At 38.6% G+C, this 25,260-nt stretch overlaps 1 protein-coding gene across 2 annotated transcripts in view; it reads left to right on the top strand.

The window, feature by feature from the left end:
* The window catches only part of LOC149282396 (NEDD8-conjugating enzyme UBE2F), an 89,094-nt gene that overhangs the window by 36,140 nt on the left and 27,694 nt on the right, over positions 1 to 25,260 (top strand). For both annotated transcript variants that reach the window (XM_089498256.1, XM_089498255.1), the window contains 2 exons: positions 15,338 to 15,408; positions 18,747 to 18,804. In XM_089498256.1, coding sequence (XP_089354382.1) covers positions 15,338 to 15,408; positions 18,747 to 18,804 — 129 coding nt within the window. The remainder of the gene's footprint in view (positions 1 to 15,337; positions 15,409 to 18,746; positions 18,805 to 25,260) is intronic.

The following is a 25,260-nucleotide window of genomic DNA, read 5'->3' as shown; positions in this document are numbered from 1 at the left end:
CAGAGCTCTAAACTGCCCTTGGAAGCAACATCGGCACAGGCATCGTGTGTCATAAGCTTCATGATATAGGTTTCCATGGCTACACGGCTACACAGAGGAGGAAGATAACTATGCACAATACCAAGCGTTGTCTGCATTGGTGTAAAGCACACCACCACTGGACTCTGGAGTGATAAATCAAGCTTCACTATTTGGAAGCCTGGGTGGATATGGGTTTAGGCGGATGTCTGTAGAACACTACGTAATAGAATACATCGGGCCAACTGTAAAGTTTAGTGGTCTGGGGCAGTTTTTCTGGAAGGGTAATGTCAATGCTACAGAATACAAAGACATTTAGACAATTGCATGCTTGCAACTTCGTGGCACTGGTTTTGGGAAGGCCCATTCCTCTTTCAGCATGACTGTGCCCCTATGCACAATGCAAGGTTCATAAATACTTGGTTTGATGTGAGGGAAGTGAAGTGGCTTGCACAGAACCCTGACATTAACCACACTAAACCCCTTTAGGATGAATTGGTAAACCGATTGCGAGCTAGGCTTTCTCGTCCTACATTAGTGCCTGACCTCACAAATCCTTTTTTTGGTTGAATGGACACAAATTCTCACAGACACACTCCAGAATCTTGTGGAAAGGCTTCGCAGAACAGTGGAGAGTGTTATAACCATAAAGGGGGGGGGGGGGCAACGCCATATAAAAAGCCTATGGTTTTAATATGGGGTGTCTAACAATTTCATTATAGGTGTTATGACATGAACCAAACTTTTCTTTTATCTCTTTTATGCATACATAGTTAGTACCCCTTTTGTGTATTCACCAAATTGTTTGCTTGCTATTTCTTTGTAATTCTGTACATTTTTTTTTCGTTTGTATATTTTTGGGATACTTACATCCATTCGTCTGGTTACCACACTCACCTTATTCCGTATAATTTTTTTGATCTTCATGTTTATTTTTGGTATGGATGATTTTTGAATCTCGTTATTTTCTATGTAGCATCTCTGTTTATCCACTTATGTATTTTTTTTTCTTAATTTTGCAGTCAGAGACAAGCTGCTATCTGTTATAGAATGGCCCAAGCTGTCAGTATATCCTAAAAATTATAAATTATGCCTTGGATTTACTATAATTGGTTCTCAGATATTAACTAAAGTATCTCATTTTGTGATATCAACTGCAACTTTATAACTGAAATAAATCCTGCTTTTATAAGGCAATTGCAGATGGCTTAAAAGAACCGGATAGGAAAGGCTACATATTTTGGGGTCTGTTATATAAGAAGCAACATGCAGCGCACATCGTATACATCCCATCCCCCTTTATGAGAAGCCTTATGTGTTGAAGCGCAGTTTCCCCTGTATATCATTATATTCCCCCCCCCCTTCGTTTTCCATAGTTAATCGACTGAAGTATTGAGGAACGGTTCAAATTCTTGACTTTAGGCAGAACTTCCTCTTAACAGATGCAGTCCAATAACAGCTGCAGCAGAAGACAAATTACTTCCCTTTTTTACTACTGCTTAATGAATGCTGCCCTCCTGCCCTGTAAATACAAACTGTATCGTTTAAAGATGTAAAATGCCACAGCTTTAACTTGCGATGCATTTACATGGAAGCATATGTCATTCCCAACTTTATTTTCATTTTTGTCCAAGAATATATTTTTATATAGCACCCACTTGGAACTTACTTCTAGAGAAATATACCTATGAACTATGCATTGACCATGCGGAACAACCCAGTTAGCTGTGTACTAGATAAATGCCCACATTTTGAATTAATATTTTTAAATAAAATACTCTCTACCTCTTACACTAAATGCCTTGAACAGCTCCATGAACATCTACCAAGTGATACAAATAAGTAAAATTGTATACCCAACCCACAAGTGTCCTCTGTCTTCCAACATTATTATAACTATTACTAAAGTATATACATGTATGTACGGTTTCGTGAACATCTACCAGTGATTAAAATAGGTAAAATTGTATACCCAATCAACAAGTGTCCTCTTTCTTTCAACATTTTTATTACTATTACTAAAGTATGTACTTTCATATACTCTAGCACAAAAAATAAGCCCTTAATGTCTTTCAGCATCAGATCATCTGAATTGGTGCATAAATTGAGATACCAGTTGATGGCACTAAGGGCCTTAAGCTAATTTAGATTTACCGGTATTTACTCTCAAAGAGCCACCTTAGCGGTGTCCTCATTGCAATGTGAAAATATATTCATGGTCTATAAAGCTCCTGGAGGGGAACATCTTCATCCAATGAGCAGAGCAGACAGCAAGAGCCCACTTAAGATAAGAGGAGCCACTTTTCCATCTTAAAGTATAATTTTCATAATAAGGGATGTAAAGCTCTGGAATGCACTAACTAAAGAGGTAGTCGAGGGAATTTGATCCCTCGACACTTAATGATCCCTCGTTCTCCCATCAATGACAATGAGTCCTATCAAATAGAAAGGGGTCCTCGAAGGTCAAAAGAAAAAAAAACCCACACAAACTATGAAGTATTGTATTATTTTTAATACAGTATTTTTTTACTGTTAATACCTGATCACTAATTAGTGACACTTTAGGTCTCTGATTTTTGATTGATCTCACCAATCAATGTCAGTGGCCTCAATTTGTCATGTACACGTGATCTGATAGCAATTACATTTTTTTATTTTACAAAATGTACTTGATTTTTAATATTTAAACTAATAAAATGTTATGTCATCACTGATTGATGACCCTTTTCACTGATCAGTAGCCAGTGGCCTAATCTGAACATCCCTGTTGCATCTAAAGCTCTAAACTATGCACTAACAGGACGCCAGCGCTACCCTTACAATATCTCCTAACTGCTACATAAAATCCCAATTTTAAAAAATTGCCCCAAACCCAGGGTTTGACCCTAGAAAAATACTTTGGGTTGCCAACTTAAGAATAACATGCTTTTTGGTCAGCAGTTTTGGTATTTCTGTCTGCTTTTGGGACTCAACTCCCAGCATATCGCAGTATTTAGCTCCATAACTACCAACATAAATAAAAATACCAGGCATATGTGGTATTTCCAAATTCCTAAATATATTTTGGTTAGTTTTTTGTTTTGTTTTCATTGGCATTGGCTATCTTTAGTTTTTATAGATGAGACTGAGAAAAATGTGGCCTTTTTTCCTATTTTTTCCAGAATAAGTGATGGTTTATATACTTGTATATATGTGGTTAAACTAAATTAGAGGCTAAACGAGATAGCAAAAGTGCAACAAACACTTAAGGTCTTAAATATACAAATAGAAAGACAACCTTAGGCCTTCTCTGTTAGTAGTGCTTAGAATTACAACCACCTTTCCACAATGCCAAGTAAATCTGTGTTTCTCACGACCAGCTATTGAATTTTTTAACTGAATAACACTGAACACTGATATATTTTCAGTTTGGTTATATTGCAGTGGTTTCCAATAAACAGAACATATCTCATGGCGACTTGTATTCTGTGCAGCCAACATGTCTACCAGCTCAGGAGGATACCAATTTTAAAGTTTATTGTGTTATGTCGAAATCAATTTGTATACTTACTAAAATGATGCTTTTAAATAGCTTGTGGACTTCATGCCATGATTTAAATAGGTTACGACTTACAATGAGGCATTGTTACACTTTGTTTAAATTAGCACTAACTATACCCACTTCAAATCTCATTCTGTCATTACTTTCTGGATTAACATGTTGGCCATGTAGTGCCATGTCAGATTTCAGTGCCTGCTTTATATCTTTTATGATATTCTACTGGTCTCGGTGCCAGGGAATGATTAGCATCCCAGATACAGTTAATCAGCTGTTTATGGAAGGAATTAGTATTCAAGACCACTAAGTGAATTAGATATGTATAAAAAGGGGCATCAATTTGCAGGATAAAAAATATAATTTTGCCCCTTTATAAATCAATGGTAAGACCACACCTTAAATATGCTGTGCAATTTTGGGCACCTATTCTAAAGGATATTATAAAAAGGGCGACTCGGAGGGGATATGATAGCTTTATATAAATATATTAGGGCCCATTGTGTGGAAATCTATTCATAAACAGGACTATGCATAGGACACAGGCTCACGCATTTAGACTGGAAGAAAGGAGATTTAGTCTAAGGCAAAGTAAAAGGGTTTTTTACAGTAAGGACAATAAGGATGTGGAATTCTCTGCCTGCGGAGGTAGTTTTATCAGAGTCTGTACACACATTTAAACAACAATTGGATAAATGCTTGCAAAAACATAATATTCAGGGATATAATTTTGCCATTCTGGGGTCAAGAAGGACTTTTTTTCCCTAGTTTGTGCAAAATTGGAAAGAGCCACAACTGGGTTTTTTTGCCTTCTTTTGGGTCAACAGCAAGAAATAAACAGATATGGAAAAGGTTGAACTTGATTGACGCATGTCTTTTTTCAGCTTATCCGACTATGTAAATATGCTTCTTCTAAAAGTGGGAATATTTTATTTAGATAAGCAACATATATGGTCATATGTGTGTACGATTTCTAAATAGGTGTATGTGGGGTTTTTTGGGGGGGGGGGTTAGCATAGATTGTTTATAATTTTAATCAACTCCTAGTTGTTATGTGCAATTAGACTCTTTTCCTTGCTTCAGTTCTAGAAGGGCGATTGTGACCTGTGGTTTTAATTGCCAGTTTTGGGCTACAGCTCTATGTAACATACAGGGGTATAGGGCAAACTGCTGAGTGTAGCTGAGACTAAAACCAAACGACCAGCAGGGGCCAAGTGTCATTATTGTTTTTGACATTACTTTAAAATTGTTTCAATATCAGCTTTTAATGAGTATAGAGGGCGCATTCCACACAGGGTAAAGGAGGGTTACGTCAGCTGCTCCATTATTAAGTTAATTGCAAAACAATCCATCACCCTACTTTTCTACAGAGTATAACTTTTAATACAATGGTATTATTTTAGGTAAGAACGGCTTCTGCTGCCCATTACCACAGATGCTGAATCCCCTGGCTGTATTAACTGTTACAGTAGAATGCCATGTCAAAAGTAAGTCTTCAGCTCTAAGGACGACAGTGCTTTTAAACCCTTGTGATTAAACATGTACCTTGAAGGATTGAATAGAAAACATTATTTTCAGGAAGTGCTTTAGTTTTTTCCGTGAAGTGTTTATCTCATTGAATCAAAGCACGGCGGTTTCCCAGGAGCTGCATATTATCAGCTCAGGCTAAGGGGGAAACGGTGTGTGCCACTCATAATAACAGATAATTAGCAAATCAAATCGGCAAAGCAAGAAATTTCATTAATTAAGTTGCACATTTGCTCACAACTCGTCAAGGAAAATACAAGGTTATCTGCCATTGGAGAAAGTGCTCAATTCTTTGTGCTGAGAGTAGCACCCGCCAGCTTTATCCTTAATCCTCCAACTGGGCAGTATAAGTATTTAACAGCTACACCACATGAAATGTCAGGCTAAAACAGCAGCATTGAACTCTTAAGTGAAAAGAGTAACCATTGTTAACATGACACGAATAGCTGACATCATCTCAATGGCCATGTTCTGATCCTACATTATCCTAAAACAGATGTCCAATTTACATTGTTTCTTTGGTGGACCATTTCTTCGTGGAATAGTTTTTGGCTCACTAGAGGTCTTTGACCTGTTCTTAGATATGCATGTGATATGTGCTTGTTTGTGGACATTATAATATTTGTATGTAATCCATTGAAAAGTGTGGCATTTTTTTCAACCTAATTCTAAACGTAGAATTGATCCATGTGTTTTTAATCTCGGCAGATAATATAGGATAGGATCTTATGTGATGGGATTGGGAGTACATCAGTACACTAAAAAAAAAAATCATCATACACGGGATGCCTGAAGCCACAATTTATTGCCACTAATCCTTTTCAATAAAATATGCAGACTGAAATAGATTAAATAACACAAAACCTTTACTTTTCCTCTCACTGATTTCTGGGCCTAGTGACTACAAACTCAGGAGGACGTTTTATCTCTAGATAAGTAAAAATTAAATAGTTCTATGTCTTGCTACAGTAAGTAAAGTGCCAGGAAACAGATAACCAAACACACATCAGGACAGGCTCTGCCACCCAGACACACACACACACCAGGACAGGTTCCTCCACACTGACACCCAAACACACGCCAGGACTGGCTCTGCCACACCGACACCCAGACACACACACCAGCACAGGCTCTGCCACACTGGCACCCAAACACACACACCAGGACAGGCTCTGACTAATCATATAGATGCTCATTCATTCTCTCAATCACGCATACTCGTTCACTCAAATCCTTCTTATTTGTAGTTTTTCCCAGGGAGATACCTTTTTAAAGTAAATATTGCATTGATATATTTCCCATAAGGCATAACTTTTTATTTGCATTGAATTCTAAGCTTGTTTGAGCAGGGCCCTTTTCATCTGTTGTTTTGGTAAGTCAACTTATTATGTTATATATTACTTATTTGCATAAGGTAGGGCTTTTTGGTTTTGGAAAATGTTAAATTTTAATTAGACCCCAGTCCTGCCTTTTAGGCATTTTTTTTTTTAACGAAACGTATTCTTGCCAATGCCTGTCATTTGAAATCCCAATGTTTTCTGCCTAGTTTAAAACACACAAAAAAAAAAAACACGTCAGATCCTCTTGTTTTCAAAGTTTGGGTTTTTTGTTTTGTTTCTCTGCCATTTTCATTTACAGATTTCCTTAAGTTTCTGGGTTTTTTGCAGTAGTAAGAATGAAGCTACACAACCTTTACACACTTAACTAAAAATATCCATTTTAGATTATATAATTTTACTCTTTTCATACATTCCATGAAAATGTATTTAAAGGAAAATGATCATCGTGTGTATTAAGATTATTGTTGCGCTAATTAATTTATACTGAAGTCATATTTACTTCATTTTAAATTCTAGCTTGGGGATGACCAACTGGTGCAACCTAGTATAGAACCCTATGGAGTATAAATGAAGCAATTCTGCAGCTATACAATGCTTCTTAAACCATGACTGTTGTCCAGAGAGAGTTATTTTGAGAGTGTCCAGATAATTTTCACTTCAGTTAACATGAAGAATCCTCAGCAGCATTGTTGAGATCTTTGGGTTGCTGATTTTATTTGAAATCTGAAAAGATTCTTTAAAATCAAAGGGTTTTATTAATGTGTGTAATTCACGTACTGACCTTGGCTCTTATGCTATTTTGAAGGCAGCGCCTGGTGAATATTCCCTGGTTACCTGTGAAGATAAGCATACTCTCCGCTGCTCACAGGAAACAAATGAGCCGTCTGTTCCTCTTTGTAGTTCTGTGATATGTCTAAGTCCTGTCCTTTTCATTTCCTTTGTGTAGATTTTTTTCAAGACACTGTCAATGTATTTCCTGCTTTCCTATCAAGTACAAGGGCATCTAATTTAGCTGCACAGTGAGAGAGTTTTCTGACATCGGTTAATGACTTAAACCCTCTCCTTTAGTCTCCATCACGGGAAAAGACAGCTTCTCAGTCTCTGGCTGCCTGATGATGAAATGGTACCACATTTTTATAAGGCTGCATTAAGACCATTTTGTTTGGTTTTTTTTCTTTATTAAAGTGCACAAGATAATTTACTTCCTAGATTAAGTAATTGTGTTTCTAAGAGAAACACACAACTAGATATAGAGCTTGTTTGTTTTTTGGTATTACCACTAAAGAGAAAACAAATGGTTTGCATATGAACTTGTTCTCACCTATAAAGGACAGTGTGTACCTGAAACCCAAGGCAATTTCCCGCTTCATGAAAAAAAAACTCCAGAGTTGACTTTTTATCTGTGTATCCAATGGTTTCCTATGCAGAGCTTTGAAATAACACTTGGTTGAACTAGTCTCATACTTCTTTGTATACATTCTATCCCACCGGAGAGCTCTTTTGGCTCCCCATATGTGGAGCTCTTTGCTCACATTCCTGGAGGGATACCAACCATACCCCGCTGACAAGATCCATAAAGGCCGAAACATACGGCTAGAATTGTTGGTTCCGTTGTATTGAGGAAATTTGCATTACCTTTTAATTCTAGACTACTCTTGTGGGATTAGACTGATACATTGACATAAATGAGCTAAAATCTAAGACATTCCTGAGTAGGGACATACAGTATGTCACAAAAGTGAGTACACCCCTCACATTTTTGTAAATGTTTTATTATCTTTTCATGTTACAACACTGAATAAGTGACAATGTGTCGGGGTGCTAGCTGGAAAGGTAGGGAGCGTAGAGCAGGGTAGCACCAGATGGAAAGAATAAGCCAAATACAAAGTCCGAGTGATAAATCCGGGTCAGGGCAGGCAGCGAAGGAGCACTAACGAGAAACAAGCCGAAGTCGAATACCAGGAGGTCAAACACAAAAAGGCAGGATAAATGGGGAATCGCACAGAGCAGAACACAAGGCACTAGAAGCTCAATAACTAAGCCCAGACTGAAGGGTGAGCTGGGATTTATATGCAACAGGCCAGGTTCCTCCCACTGACTCACAGGTGTTACACCTACACCCGAGAGCATAAGTATTCCCCACCATGGGGGTTAATTCAGGGGTTAACTCAGTCTGCCCTGCACTACCGTGCGGCGGCCAGCAGAGGGCGCCTGAGATTGGGATTGTGCGGGAGCGCGCCTTGCTGTAATTGCCGTGCGCGGCCGCAACAGCGTGGGGGCGCGCCTCGCAGCAACTGCCGCTGGCAGCCGTGATGGCCGGATCATCTGCCGCGTGGTTGCCGGCACGGGAGGCACCGGAGGACGAGGACGTAGTCCGCCCCGCAACGGAGCACGGCGTCCAGCCAAAGACCCCGGTAAGGGGCATGATGAGGGGCTGGGGGCCTGACACAATGTCTACAATGTAAAGTAGTGAGTGTACAGCCTGTATAACAGTGTAAATTTGCTGTTCCCTTTAAAATAACTCAACGCACTATTAATTAATTAGCCATTAATGTCTAAACCCTGGCAACAAAAGTGAGTACACCCCTGCGTGGAAATGTCCAAATTAGGTTTAGGCATGGAGTTCACCAGAGCTTCACAGGTTGCAACTGGAGTACTCTTCCACTCCTCAATGACGAAATCAAGGAGCAAATGCTCAATAGGGTTTAGGTCTGGAGACATGCTTGGCTAGTCCATCACCTTTACCCTCAACTTCTTTAGCAAGGCAGTGGTCGTCTTGGAGGTGTGCTTGTGGTCGTTATCATGTTGGAATACTGCCCTGCGGCCCAGTATCCGAGGGAAGGGGATCATGCTCTGCTTCAGTATGTCACAGAACATGTTGACATTAATGGTTCCCTCAATTAACTGTAGCTCCCCAGTGCCGACAGCACTCACGCAGGCCCAGACCATGACACTCCCACCACCATGCTTGACTGTAGGCAAGACACACCTGTCTTTGTACTCCTCACCTGGTTGCCGCCACACATGCTTGATACCATCTAAATCAAATAAGTTTATCTTGGTCTCATCCGACCACAGGACATGGTTCCAGTAATCCATGTCCTTAGTCTGCTTGTCTTCAGCAAACTGTTTGCGAGCTTTCTTGTGCATCATCTTTAGAAGAGGCTTCCTTCTGGGACGACAGCCATGCAGGCCAATTTGATGCAGTGTGCTGCGTATGATATGAGCACTGACAGGCTGACCCACCACCCCTTCAACCTCTGTAGCAATGCTGGCAGCACTCATACGTCTATTTCCCAAAGACAACCTCTGGATATGACGCTGAGCACGTGCACTCAACTTCTTTGGTCGTCCATAGCGAGGCCTGTTCTGAGTGGAACCTGTCCTCTGAAACCGTTGTATGGTCTTGCCCACCGTGCTGCAGCTCGGTTTCAGGGTCTTGGTAATCTCCTCATAGCCAAGGCCATCTTTATGTAGAGCAACAATTCTTTTTTTCAGATCCTCAGAGAGTTCTTTGCCATGAGGTGCCATGTTGAACTTCCAGTGACGAGTGTGAGAGCGAAAACACCAAATTTAACATACCGGAGACCTTGTAATACTAACGAGTCACATGACACCGGGGGGGGGATGGCTAATCGGGCCCAGTTTAGACATTTCCATTTAGGGGTGTACTCACTTTTGTTTAGACACTTACCCCTTCAATCCCAGGGGTACATCAAGTCTCGGAGCAATTTTGCCATTTTTCAGCGATTATTCTTTTTTCCTGTGAATAGTATACCCATGCAAACTATATATTGTTTTTTCAAGGAGAGATAGAGCTTTCTTTTGATATCATTGTTAGATGATTAGAAAATTAGTAAAAAAAAAAACACCTGATTTTTTTAAATAAGTGATGGAAAATCCATTCCAAGTTTATCAATTCAGGTGTCCAGATGTCAGAAATACCTAATTTATATAGATTTTCCATACTTTTCCAGAACTTATAGGGAACATACTATAAGGTGTACGTTATTCGTATACTTGCATAGAGGTCACAGCATCTGTGCCTCATCGGAGGACGTCAGCAGTGACGCAACCTGGAAGGGAATGCCCGATAGCGCAATTTAAAAATTTAACCGTTTTCCGGCTTTCGTGCCGGAAGCTGTTACATCAGATCGGACAGCAGAAAGCCGGCGATGCTGGCTTCTGCTGTCAGGGGGGAGTCCAGGCTGCCTCTGCCACTGCAAGAAGGGCAGGACGTACCGGTACGTCCATAGGGGATTCTTGGGATGCGTTTTTTGGACGTATCGGTACGTCCATAGGGGACTGAAGGGGTTAATGGCTGCGTTGAGTTATTTTTAATCAAACAGCAAATTTATACAGGCTGTACACTCACTACTTTACATTGTAGCAGAGTGTCATTTTTTCAGTGTTGTCATATAAAAAGATATAATAAATATACAAAAATGCGACATACTGTATCATAGGGCGGCCAGGTTGGTGAATATGCTTCTGATTTGCTCTTTTGTTACTAAGGTAGTCAGTTCCAGAACATTTTGTGCTCATTGTAAAGGACCAGTAATTATTCTTGTTTGCATTCATAGTACGCCTGTCATTCGTATGCTGGCATGTGTTTCTTAGAGAGACACGGGGACCCCCCTTTCTTTCATATGCTTTTTTCTTTTTTACCTACAAAAGAAGAATGAAAAATATGTACGTATGTATTGTATTGGGTGGAAGCTGCAGCTGCATCTCTTGGCCCCTCCTTGCTCCAAGATTTTCTTACCACTGATTGACTGATTTCAGTGGTAGTCGGTGAGCTTCAAGCAGCCAAACACATCTCTTGCATAGCAAAAAAAGGGAAGAGTCTCCTGCAAGGGAAAAGCAATAGTCCTTTTTTTCTGACTTATTTGTTTTTTTAGTATACATTATGTGAAGAACCATGTCTGATCTTCACTGTTATTATTATTATATTTATGTGTACCCTGTTTGAATGTGGCTGCGGCTCCAGCCTTCAAAGAGACGATCCTATAATCTGGCTGGGGCTCTTAATCAGCCAGCACAGCCCTGTCTGCCCAGACGGCACCCGCACTACAAGGGGGATAACACAGGTGGGGGAAACCCGTTGTATCCCTTAATCCCCTCACCTGATACATCCCCTGTATACCGATGGGATTTGTGAGGGGATGTGGCTGATGGGATTGGGGGTTGGGTTCGGTGCACAGTGAATGGAGATTGTATATAAATTCTGTGTGTTTGTAATAAAGAGAGTTCTGTTTTTAACCTCAAAGCATGAAGTCCTGTCTCATGATTGAGGGAAGTGCTGGTCTGTGACTGCTTTCTTCGGACAGCCACAGCGTGTCCGCTTACTGGGAGAGGGAAGGAGCTGACGGGCGGATGTGTCCAGTCTGGGGCACAGGACGATCCGTCACACATTACACCTAACCTAGTAACCTTATATAACAAGGGAAGTGATAAAATGCTATAGCTATGGTAAAAAAAAAAAAGTTTTATCGCACTTTACATTGATACTGAAAAGGTTAAGTGTATATTTAAGATATCTTTTTAGTTTCTGTAGCAATATTTTATCTTCCCCAAGTATAATACGTTTATTTTATCCACTATGCTATGGAAGGTTGGCCTTTGGGTGAAATAATGTTCAGATATATTTTTTTGTTGCATGCCCGTGCCAGGCACTTTAACTAGGTAATTTAACCAAACCCTTTTCTATAAAAATAACAGTAGTCTTGATAACTGAGGATGTCACAGATTACTGTAATTTGTAAGATGTGAGCTCAAGTAATTATTCTCACATAAACCTAATGATTGGGATACCCATTTTTAGATGAACAGAAAGCTTTTTCACGCAAATCATCAGCAATCACCCTTTTACCGTTTTTTGGGTTATTATTAATTTTGAATCCATCCCTGATTGCACATCAACGTACATTAGGAAGTGTTCAAACAGGTTGTGCATGGAACTCCCATTCAAAACATATTCTACTTCCATAGAAATTTCAAGGCTAGTTATTCTGAAAGTATGTTCAAGTGCGATGAAAATGTGTATAGAGGGGTGGTGTTTTTCTCCTGACCACTAGCCCGTGATTAATTTAATCTAGAGTAAGGTGTTATATTTTATCTTGATATCTTCCCGACAGAGTATTGGAAAGCGGGTAAAATAGAGAGCATTTCTCTGAATCCTAGTTTCTTTTCACTTATTGACTGACACAAGTTTCTTAGAGAGACATTCTAGTGCCAGGCACTTTCTGTTTAATCTGATTTTCCATTAAGATGCTGACCTTGTAAGTGTAATACTAGGTAATTTAACCAAACCATTTTCAATGACATTAACAATATTCTTGATAACTGAGGATGTCACAGATCACTGTAATTTAAAAAGATTTGAGCCTAGCCACAACGGACTCAAAAAAGCAATACAGCATTTATGGACAGAAGTAATTATTCTCACACAAACCTAATGATTGCGTTATAACAGCCATTGTTCGATGAACAGAAAGGTTTTACAGGCAAATCATCAGCAATCCCCTATTTCATCTCTTTTTGCTTATTATTAATTTTGAATCCATCCCTGATTGCACATCAATGTACATAAGAAACCGTTGAAACGGGTCATGCGTTAAGCTCCCGTTCAAATTTCAAACCACATTCTGCTTCTATAGATATTTCAAGCCTGGTTATTCAGCGAGTATATTCAGGTGCAATGAATATGTGTACGTACGCGTGGCATTTATTTTTCTCTAGACCACTGGCCTGTGACTAATTAAATCTAGAGTAAAGTGTTATATTTTATCTTGATATCGTCTGGACGCATTATTCGAAAAATAAGTTAAAATGGATTTCTCTGAATCCCAGTTTCTTTTTACTTATTGACAAGTTTCTTAAAGAGAAACCACTCAATAATAAATGCCTTTTCTTTCATATGCTTATTTTTTTATTATTATTTTTTTTTTACCAAAAAAGAAAAAATATGTAATTTCAGTAGAAGCTGCATCTCCTGGCCCCCTCTGTGCTCTGTGGTTTTTGCACCACGATTGGCTGATTTCAATGGTGTTCATTGAGCTTCAAGCAGTCAAACACATCTCTTGCGATGGCAAATAGGTCGGAAAGGTAGCAATGCACGTTGGAGGATTCTCAGCTATCTTACGATACATATGCAGAGGCGTGTCATTTGGGGGGCTACTGGGCCTTAAGGAGGAAAAAGCATGCTTGTGTGTGAGTATTGTTCTGTATGCATGTGCGAGCATTGTTGTATATGTGTGTGACCATAGATGCATGTGTCAGTATGAATGTGTATGTATAAATGCCTGTGAGCATTAATGTGTAAGTGCATGTGGGTGAATGTGTGAATATGTGTGTAATTCTGTGCAAATAAGAGTGTGTGTAAAAATATGTGCCACTGCATATCTAAGTTACTGGTGGAGAGACAAGGGAAAGATGCCAAATATAATGAATAAGACATAGTGAGAAAGGAGAGAGAGATAATTAAATGGAGGGGGATATGGGTACAAACAGGAGAGATACAGAAAAAGAGAGATTGAGAAAAAGAAGAGGAAATAGAGTGATGAGGGGAGATGGGGAGAAACGGGGTGATAGTAAGAAGTGGGGAAGATGAGGAGAAATAAAGAGAAATGGAAGTGGTGAGATAATGTAAAAGAAAATCTAGAATGAGAAAGCGGGATCACAGAAAAGGGGGAGAGATTAAAGAGAGAAAAGAGGGGATATATACAGAAAGAGGAGAGATGATAAAAAAGGGGAGAAGGGGATAGAGTAAGAGATTGAGAGATAGGTGGGAAGATAAATATAACAGAGAGAGAGAAACAAGGGAAGAGAGAAAGGAGAGGATCAAAGAGAAATGGAAATGGGAGGATCAACAGGTGACCTGAGACTCTGAGAGGAGACCACTGTGGCTGCAACCTGGTTAAATCCTGTGGGTGCAAACGTATTGTTGGGGCAAGTCATTATGTACATATTAGAGTTAAAATGGGATGTCTAAAGCAGATAGACTTGGTTGCAGAGGTTGCTGGAAATAAACTTCGCAAATATGTGTGTCTGTATGTATGTATGTATGTATGTATGTGTATATATATATATATAACTCCCTGACTTTGTGCAAGTGTATCTAGTAATATTAATGATGTTTTAATGGCGAAGGTTGCTCACACTAAAGGACTGCATTGGGAGGCGGGTTCCGGCCAAAAAACTTGCGGGCGCGGGCGGCCTTTCGGGTGCTGTGGGCGGGAGCGGGTGGTCAGGCACTGTACCTGCGGGTCCTGGCAATCCCGCACAGTCCCGCAAGGATGCCTTCTCGCTGCTCCATTACAGTGGTCCTATCTTGCTCCGCCCATGAACAAGGCGGAGTCACGTGATGTGACGTCACTTCATGTGACTCCGCCTTGTTCCTGGGCGGAGCAAGAGAAGAGACGCTGTGAGGGAACAACTCGAGGGCAGCCTTGCGGGACTGCGTGGGAAATCAGGTAAGGAGGCGGGCGTGATTGGCCACAAATGTGGTGGGACCGGGCGGGATTGGCCACAAATGTAGAGGGAGCGGAACACCCACATTGCGGGAGCGGGCGGGAGCGAGATTCAAAAAGCAGTCCCACGCAGAGCTCTAGCTCACACCAATAATTGATTATTCTGGTTTTTCTTCTGTTCGCTCATTTTGTTAGATGATAATAATAAACTATTAACGTGTCTATTTTTGAAAGCATTAACACTTTACTAAGTTTTGTCTGCCTAAACCATTTGCGCGGTATAAAAATTCAGTCCAGTTCCCAGTGCTTTATACACATCTAATTGGCATTATAGAATATATTTGTGTTCTCATCTGGAGGGCATCATAAATGCAAGTGACTTAGTGGGAAATATTTTTCCATTGATTTCTTATCAGTTCACCATTTTTTTTTCTTTTTTTGTGCAGCCTCCAAAAGTGAAATGCTTAACGAGGATCTGGCATCCCAACATCACTGAGACTGGCGAGATCTGTTTAAGGTATTTAGTGGGTTTGTATTATATCTGCATTATAACCATAAGTCCTAAAACGTTGTCTTGTGTTCTACTTACTCAAGGTAGTTAGCAGTAAGTTGGGAATATGTTCAGAACTATAGTCACTGCTATACTACAGTGAAAGGGACATGAAACCCTTCTTTCTTCGTATCATTTCTTATTATGCTGTCAGTAAAGGACTGTAATGGTCTGATGATTCCACCATTCAAATCAAGTAATTTGCTGTTGAACAGTATTAGGTGTTTTTGTACCAAAGCTAACTCACCAGCATGCTTCTAATTTGCTGGCAAGCAGCACCCCATCTGGGAATGCTTGCTTTTAGCAAGTTAACCTACATTAATTCACAGCACATAAAAGTAGGAACAAAAAGGGAGAAATCAGCAGAATTGTATTTGTTCAGGTAGAGCTATTCAAACAAAAATAAATAAAAAAATGGACCACGCATTTTTCCATGCTTATCACATGGGCATGAAGGTAGTGGATGTGAACTTAGCACTAACCTTTTAAACATTTTTCAGGCACCTTATCTGGCTGGTGCTGTTTTGCTTGTATGAGCAAAACACTAACATCTCTTATTACAGTCACGCTGTTCTCAGTTGGAAATACTATGTTTGAGGTCATAGCGTCGTCAGTAATGAGGATAGTTATATTTACTTGCTTCAAATATGACCTGCTGCAATTTGTCATTTTATTCATCGAAAAGTCAAAGTGACCCACAAAATACTGTTAAAAAATGTCTTCTGGAACTGTTTATTCCGACTGCAAAGGGAATTGCCTTTACACCAGTATCTATGTTATATTTCAAACTCCAGAGTGGATTTGCTGTCCACTAATGTGGATAGTGTTACATTAATTATCTTTCTATAGACAAAAATCATTTCCATCTCAAATGTGCATTTTTGTGAATGCCACATTTGGTGTGATAGATATTCCTTTGTCGTACTTTATAGGTTTATTCTACCCGCACAGCTAATTCAGTTGATCCAAAACAATTTCCATTTATATCTCTTACATCCACTTTCCCGAAAATTAGTCCAGACCTCTTTTTAATTGATATTCCTTGGCATGCTTGGGTTTTTCTATATTGTTTTGTATTCTGTGACCTGTATCCTCCTTATACAAACATGTTATGGAAAATTAAGTAGTTAGCAGTACATTGTGTTGCAGACATATTTTGGTAGTAACTTTTGGCCATACATGTGTTCTGTACATGCTGTGCTGATAACCCTCTTGCATTGCACAGGTTACATCTGTCACATTAATGTTTCCAGGGGCAAAGGAGACAAAATGAGGTTGTAATGTAAATACCAGGCACTGTTCCCCTCATTAGTCAATATGCCAATGATTCTTGGCACATATTGATGCTTCTGCTTGATTTACAAAACCTTGCCACCTCTGTAGTGTACTATTCAATTGCATTCAGATTACACAATGATAAAACAATGAATACATTTGCAAGCATATAGAAGTTCAAAAGTGTTTTGTGTGGTGTAACGTTTACCAAAAATCTTGTATTTTTAGTGGGTTTAATTACTTTTGGATGGTTCAGTAATGTTTCCATATGTATTTTATTTTCCTAAAAATGGCATGCCGAAAGTATGTAACATTTTTTGAACTTTAACTCTACGCTACTGACTTCTAAAGCTAAATAGCCGACACATAAATAAGGTGAATTGTAATTGGATAGTTGGTCTTTCTAGCGCGTCAAGAGCAGCATGGTTGCTAATCCTGGACACTGACTAGAAAACGAACCAATGGAAAGAAACTTTATAACGGTGGATTTTATTTATTTGTCCCAACCCGAATTTAGTCATGGACAATTGTATGTCATTTTTTTCTGGAACTACAGCTGAAAAGGCAGTCAAGGTAATGTTCTTCCTACCCTGAGGGTTAAGTAAAACAGTTTATACCCCAATTGTGGTTTCCAGAGGAATTTTTGATGTGTAAGAATATCCCATCCACTGTGTCATATCACAGGCTTATTTATCTAATATTTATATATGTACTTCTTTAAATACAATTCCTCCATATAAGCTCAACTTAAGCTGGAATGTTACCGTCTCTTTGATTTGTTTGAAAAGTCTCTGATACACACCTAAATGAATGCAGGATTGATGATGGTAAGCTCTACCTTCTATTGGTTTTATATTATAAATGTTCTTTGTGCATGTGTGATGACAATGATAAACTCGGTGATATTGCTGAGACAAAGTATACTGTGACATGGTGTGAAAAATACATTCTCTGCTTTTTCACATGTAATGCGTTTTATAACCGAACACAATTTCAAGGCTCAGAAAAGTTAGACATTGCTAAATGCCGTATTCAGTCTTTTTTTCTTGCTGATTTAGAGGCACAATGCATTCTGTTGTATGAGAAAAGGTTTTAACCTATTGATTTAATGTAATGGCTCCCTTATAACATTTAAGTAATTAGTTCAATCATGCCTTTTGATGTAGAGAAATAACAGAGCGCCTCAGTAACTAATCCGGCTTTACACAAAGATTACACGTGTTTGTAATTGGATTCTTATATTGTACACCACATTGCCTTTTCTTTTGCACCTTTATACGCTAAAGACAGTCTAGATAGATATCATTGTACTCAATGTATGTATGTGGTCAGTACTCTGCATGGATGCTTTATATAATCCATACTTGATGTTGGAGTGTTTCTTAACCTGGGGTAACACCATTCCTCCTCTTTGTTCCTACATGGTGTGACTATACCGTTGTATGTATGTATATTGAACATTTTGCACTTACTGCTTTACAGTTTATAGTATAATAAAAGGAGGGTACAATAAGTGCAGTCATGTAAAAGTACAGTTGTCTACATTTTGGTCAGGGTACAATAGTTATGAATACACTTAGAAATTAGGTTTGTAGAATTTATATTAATCTTTGTAAGCTGTGCCAACCTATGCATAAATATGAAATATAGATTTGTGCTGATCTGCATATCTGTTTAACAAAGGTATATGCTACGGGCATTATCTATGCATGAAGAGCCATGCAAATACTCTGGCTTTTTTGTGTCTGTAATATATTTGTGTCTGTCTTAGACATTGCTATCTCTATTAGACCGTGTTCACACACACTCCTTGCCTAAGGGTAACCAGGTGTGTGTGTGTGTGTGCGCGCGTGTGTGTGCGTGTGCGCGTGCGTGTTTGTGTTTGTGTTGAAACCAATGTTTTAATGCTGCTTGAAGGCTGAGTACATCCGATTTCCGTTTTCTTAAGTCTTATCCATGGGTAGCAGCTGGAGATGTAGTTCTGTAGCATTGCTGTGAATATGCCTAATATATATATATCTCTCTTTCAGTTTACTGCGGGAGCATTCAATAGATGGCACAGGCTGGGCCCCCACAAGAACATTAAAGGTATGGCACTATAGCGTACAATGTGACAAAAATGATTTAATACTAGAAAAATATGTACTTACGTTTTGTGCTATCATTTCTGTCTAAGGCAAAATACTTAAATTGCATTGACTTTAAAGAAAAGAAAATCAAAACATTTATGTCTTTTATCCACATAAAAAACATATTTACCTTTGCTTTTGGATGGCCTCTTGACACTTCAACTCTAATCTGAGAGGATGAAAACAGACAGAAGTGCTATTTTCTAACAATAGGATTCATGCACATATTAGCCTAAAAGTGCAATTGAGTCCTATATGCTTTAAAAATTCAATGAATATTATTTAGAGTACTGTTCCCTGAAATGGAGCTCAACGCGTGATAGCGGAACAGTTCTTGGAAAATGGCACTACTGGCTTGAGCAGAAAGGTGCAATATTTCTAGTCATATTTAGAATTTAGCTTATTCTAAATGTTCCTTTAAGACTTAAAGTCTTAAAATTGGTTGACTCAAAGATCTACCCATAGAGCAATTGTTCTCCTTGACGGCCCTTGTTTCACTTTTAGTTTTAGTATTTGGTAGCAACACAATACTTCACACAGCAATGCAATGAAGGGATCAAAAACTATTCTGACCATGCCAATTGAGACACACAATATAAAGGGAGATCTTTCTTATATGTTCTAAAAGGAACATACATTGCTCCTATAGAATTTTTTTTTAGTTATACAGTGCATAATAACTCTTGAGGTATTACTGGGTAAGCTTTAGCATTTACATCATTTTTCTTAAAAAAAAAAAAAAAAGATTCTGTTTTACGTTCTGATATAAATATGATTTTTGTGTTGTTTTGTGTGTGGGAGCATCTAGGATGGTGCTGCAAATATTTGAAAATATTTACATACAAAATCTTTAGTGCTAGAGCCTCATGCACAGTCTCCTAAAATAATACAAGCCAAGTCCAAGAAGTATATCACAAATTTAGTTTTTTTTGTAGTAAGGTAAGTAGTGGTGTGTTTGTACAAATGCACACATACATGGGATATGTTTGTGAAGGTGTGCAGAAATATACAAGGTAAGGACTGCTTCCCACACACATGTTTTAATATAATCTTCCAACCACCAAATCCTTTGCATTCCGTTCTGTCGGCATGACAACTGACACACCAGCCTGAACATTCACCATGATGTGAGGAGAGATATTACACCAGTGGCATCTCTTTGATTATGATTCATGGTCCTCAGTTTTGTCCCTACAGCGCTGCCAAAATGTACCTGTGCTTTACAGTCACTAAGTGGGAAGATGTACATAAAAGGATGCTATTCCTAAAGGGAATCGTGGATCTTTAGTCTCATATTGACCTCTAGAATTGTTAATCTGTTTCAAATGTTGACAATTTTATATATTCTAACCTTAATGTTATGTATGTCTTTATTAAATTTACATTATTCTTGTAGGTCCACATTTTAGCATTTTAATGTGTTAAAAAAAAAAGTATAAATGTGTGCACCTAGTCATTTTGTTGAGGTTGACACAGCAACATCTTTATACCATCTCCCCTTAGGAGAAGCCAGAGGTCACCCTTCTGTAGCGCCATGATTAATTCTTCTCTGTTTCAGGGTGTTTGCTTGCAGAAACGGGTTAAATTAGGCTTTTTAATTGTGTTTATAGAGCTAAATTAATGGTATAAAGAATAGTTATGCCTCAGAAAAAGTAATGCTTATGACCCTTAAAAGGACACCCATGATGATTTCTCTGTACTTAACGCCAGTGAAACAAAGTTATTTTACAACCACATGGTCTTAAAAGCTTGTGTACCATATGTGTGATGTATCTCTCCTAGATCCCTTTGTAAGTGTTCATTGCTGTTTTAATCTTCCTCTCTCTGGGAAAACACATTCTGATATTTTCTGTTTGAAAGCATTTATGGTATTCAAGAGCGAGAGATCTTAGTTGACTTTCCGGAAAACCTTCAAGGAGTTCCTTTGACGTTTAAGGTTGTGGAGGATGTCTCCATTGTGATATGTACTTATTTTGCCCCTATTATTTCTCCTCATTTTACAGTTCCTTTTGTATGAATAAGAGGTCAAGAAGTAAGGATCCCTTTTCATATACTAGACCGAGGGAGGGAAGTTTTCTTATATGTATCGCGGATGATCATGGACCCTGACTAACACTGAATACTTGCTGCATTCACAGTCTTAAAACACAGTTTTTGGGACAGTATAGATTAAAAATATAGCGATGAGTAGAGGTCAACACCAGTCAAAAAATACTATATTCATTATAGCGTCTCACATTACAGGTTATAACTTTGCTCAAGAGCCAAAAAACTACAATTGGTCACATGTAGTGCTAATATGACAATATAAAAGTTAAGTCTGCCTCTTATGGGGCTTTGGCCACTTTAAGCACTCATCAATGCTCCCACCCTCCTGGTTTCTGTGCCAATTAAATCTAATTAAAAGGTTAAAAATATATGATTTTCATTTAGCTATAGCCATATGCTTCTGAAGCCAACATTTCTTTTGAGAATGAACTTAGTACTGAAAATCGAGGAAACTAGAAATGCAAGTGACATAATAGAAAGGAAAAATAGAAGGAAATATTTATTTCATCGTCATTTCTTTAAAACCAAACCTTATTTAAAATGAAAGTTCGTAGTCATCTGAAACATTGTGATTATAGCTGTGGTTTAAGGTCACATGCATGGGCTGATGATGTGCCTAGCCTAGTGATTTAAAAGACGTATTCTTATCCACTAACCTTCTGACCCTAGGAGGCAATTGCTTGTACTAAATACAAAATACTAAATACATTCATACTTACAGAAGAAATATGGCAGTTTTGGGCTGCCTTCCATGTCATGTTAACAGTCGCATGCAGTAAAATTAGGTCTAGCCAGCAGTACAGTATCTGTGGAAACGCTCAGCCGCAAAGAGCCTCAAGGTGTTTTGTAACCATCTGTAGCAACAAAACATCTCTGCAATATGCCTATACAAGGAAGAGGAAATGAAACTGTGTTCCCATTTCTTTACCTCTGATGCAGAATACATGTGGAATTTTAGACCCAAACAGATTTCGTTGGGAACTATAAAGCAATCTATCTGCCCTAAACCCTAAATGGTTCAAGAATAAATATGCAGGGGTAACAAGGTATTGAAGGGGAATGGTTACCCTCCCACTGATTTCCTACCTGTTATTTAGGGTCCCTGGAGTGTGCAGCGATTTTTATTTGACACACTACATGATCATTAACAATCCTGTTTAGAAAATGGTTGTCTTGCAAACAGCATGATTATCCTCCACTATCCTCGCAAGTTATACAGATTGAAAGAGCTACCCTTATACTCTTACTTAAGGACATTACATGTACATTTTGTATATGCCTTAATTCACCTGAATGAATGCTTTAAATAGGATGCCTGTCTGAGTTCATGTTCTTTGGAGAATGCCTCAGGTTCTCTTCTAGAGAAGTGCTGCCGAAATTCATCTCTGTACAGAAGTCTGGAAGAAGCAACAGAAAGTGATCATGGTGAAAGTTAGAATGAATTAATATGACAGGACCACAAAATTCATCACCGCGGTTTAGATAATGAAATCATCTATCTCTTCCAGAGGCTTTAACTATCATGAAACAATGGATCTAGTCATTAGTGGAGTGTTTATCTTCATAGATATGAATGTTTTATGGAAACTTATTTTATAAGGGTCATATAATTTGAGAAAGCTTGTAAAATATTGGAACAGGGAATTAAAGGTTTAGATTGCCATCACACTGTGTTTGGAAAACAGTAGAAGACAGTAGTTCAGGAGGATCTTGTTATTTTGTACCAAATTAACATCTGTGCATGATAGTGACAGTCACCAGTGCATCACAAGCATCAACAAAGATACTTAACCCCTTAATGACAAAGCCCGTGACAAATGCATTGTTTTCAATGGCTTTGGGACCGCCCATTGTCCTTAAGGTTAATAAACAGATTTTTAGCATTTCCCTCCGTTGTGGCTGACCTCTACTCATCTGTACCCTAGAGATTGTGTGAGGACATCATGTCCTGTATTTAATCAGTGTACAACCCTGTCAGATGAACAAGTCTTCCCTGTGGTGCATGAACCTCCTTCTCCATGTCTTAGGAGTTCCCAGGACACCAGTGGAGCACCCGAAATCTTGTTTGTAGGACATCTTCTGTTAACGAATGACTTGCGTAGCAATAACCAGGCAAACACAAGGTATCTGATGTCATTTTACAGGTTTATCTTTGTGTAAAGCTGGTAATTTAGCTTATATAACCAGCCAAAACTGGTCACTGATGTGCTGTGTACATGCACACTGAAATGTCACGAGACACAGAGATTGGGTTTCAAACAAGTTTCGTGTTTTGTTATTAGAAATTCACCTATAATTTTTAAGCAATGATATCAAGGTAAATCAAGGACTCTCTCAGTTGTTCTCTTCAGTTTAAGTCCTTAAACACTGACAGAGAGCAGCTGCACAAGGAAACTAAATTAATGGTATAAAGAATAGTTATGCCTCAGAAAAAGTAATGCTTATGACCCTTAAAAGGACACCCATGATGATTTCTCTGTACTTAACGCCAGTGAAACAAAGTTATTTTACAACCACATGGTCTTAAAAGCTTGTGTACCATATGTGTGATGTATCTCTCCTAGATCCCTTTGTAAGTGTTCATTGCTGTTTTAATCTTCCTCTCTCTGGGAAAACACATTCTGATATTTTCTGTTTGAAAGCATTTATGGTATTCAAGAGCGAGAGATCTTAGTTGACTTTCCGGAAAACCTTCAAGGAGTTCCTTTGACGTTTAAGGTTGTGGAGGATGTCTCCATTGTGATATGTACTTATTTTGCCCCTATTATTTCTCCTCATTTTACAGTTCCTTTTGTATGAATAAGAGGTCAAGAAGTAAGGATCCCTTTTCATATACTAGACCGAGGGAGGGAAGTTTTCTTATATGTATCGCGGATGATCATGGACCCTGACTAACACTGAATACTTGCTGCATTCACAGTCTTAAAACACAGTTTTTGGGACAGTATAGATTAAAAATATAGCGATGAGTAGAGGTCAACACCAGTCAAAAAATACTATATTCATTATAGCGTCTCACATTACAGGTTATAACTTTGCTCAAGAGCCAAAAAACTACAATTGGTCACATGTAGTGCTAATATGACAATATAAAAGTTAAGTCTGCCTCTTATGGGGCTTTGGCCACTTTAAGCACTCATCAATGCTCCCACCCTCCTGGTTTCTGTGCCAATTAAATCTAATTAAAAGGTTAAAAATATATGATTTTCATTTAGCTATAGCCATATGCTTCTGAAGCCAACATTTCTTTTGAGAATGAACTTAGTACTGAAAATCGAGGAAACTAGAAATGCAAGTGACATAATAGAAAGGAAAAATAGAAGGAAATATTTATTTCATCGTCATTTCTTTAAAACCAAACCTTATTTAAAATGAAAGTTCGTAGTCATCTGAAACATTGTGATTATAGCTGTGGTTTAAGGTCACATGCATGGGCTGATGATGTGCCTAGCCTAGTGATTTAAAAGACGTATTCTTATCCACTAACCTTCTGACCCTAGGAGGCAATTGCTTGTACTAAATACAAAATACTAAATACATTCATACTTACAGAAGAAATATGGCAGTTTTGGGCTGCCTTCCATGTCATGTTAACAGTCGCATGCAGTAAAATTAGGTCTAGCCAGCAGTACAGTATCTGTGGAAACGCTCAGCCGCAAAGAGCCTCAAGGTGTTTTGTAACCATCTGTAGCAACAAAACATCTCTGCAATATGCCTATACAAGGAAGAGGAAATGAAACTGTGTTCCCATTTCTTTACCTCTGATGCAGAATACATGTGGAATTTTAGACCCAAACAGATTTCGTTGGGAACTATAAAGCAATCTATCTGCCCTAAACCCTAAATGGTTCAAGAATAAATATGCAGGGGTAACAAGGTATTGAAGGGGAATGGTTACCCTCCCACTGATTTCCTACCTGTTATTTAGGGTCCCTGGAGTGTGCAGCGATTTTTATTTGACACACTACATGATCATTAACAATCCTGTTTAGAAAATGGTTGTCTTGCAAACAGCATGATTATCCTCCACTATCCTCGCAAGTTATACAGATTGAAAGAGCTACCCTTATACTCTTACTTAAGGACATTACATGTACATTTTGTATATGCCTTAATTCACCTGAATGAATGCTTTAAATAGGATGCCTGTCTGAGTTCATGTTCTTTGGAGAATGCCTCAGGTTCTCTTCTAGAGAAGTGCTGCCGAAATTCATCTCTGTACAGAAGTCTGGAAGAAGCAACAGAAAGTGATCATGGTGAAAGTTAGAATGAATTAATATGACAGGACCACAAAATTCATCACCGCGGTTTAGATAATGAAATCATCTATCTCTTCCAGAGGCTTTAACTATCATGAAACAATGGA

The sequence above is a fragment of the Sceloporus occidentalis genome, unplaced genomic scaffold, assembly GCF_023333645.1.
Source record: "Sceloporus occidentalis isolate IW3139 unplaced genomic scaffold, rSceOcc1.0.p SCAF_117, whole genome shotgun sequence".
In the NCBI taxonomy this organism is placed as follows: domain Eukaryota; kingdom Metazoa; phylum Chordata; class Lepidosauria; order Squamata; family Phrynosomatidae; genus Sceloporus; species Sceloporus occidentalis.
The sequence above is the reverse complement of the archived record's forward strand: the minus strand, read 5'-3'. Positions and strand labels throughout refer to the sequence as shown.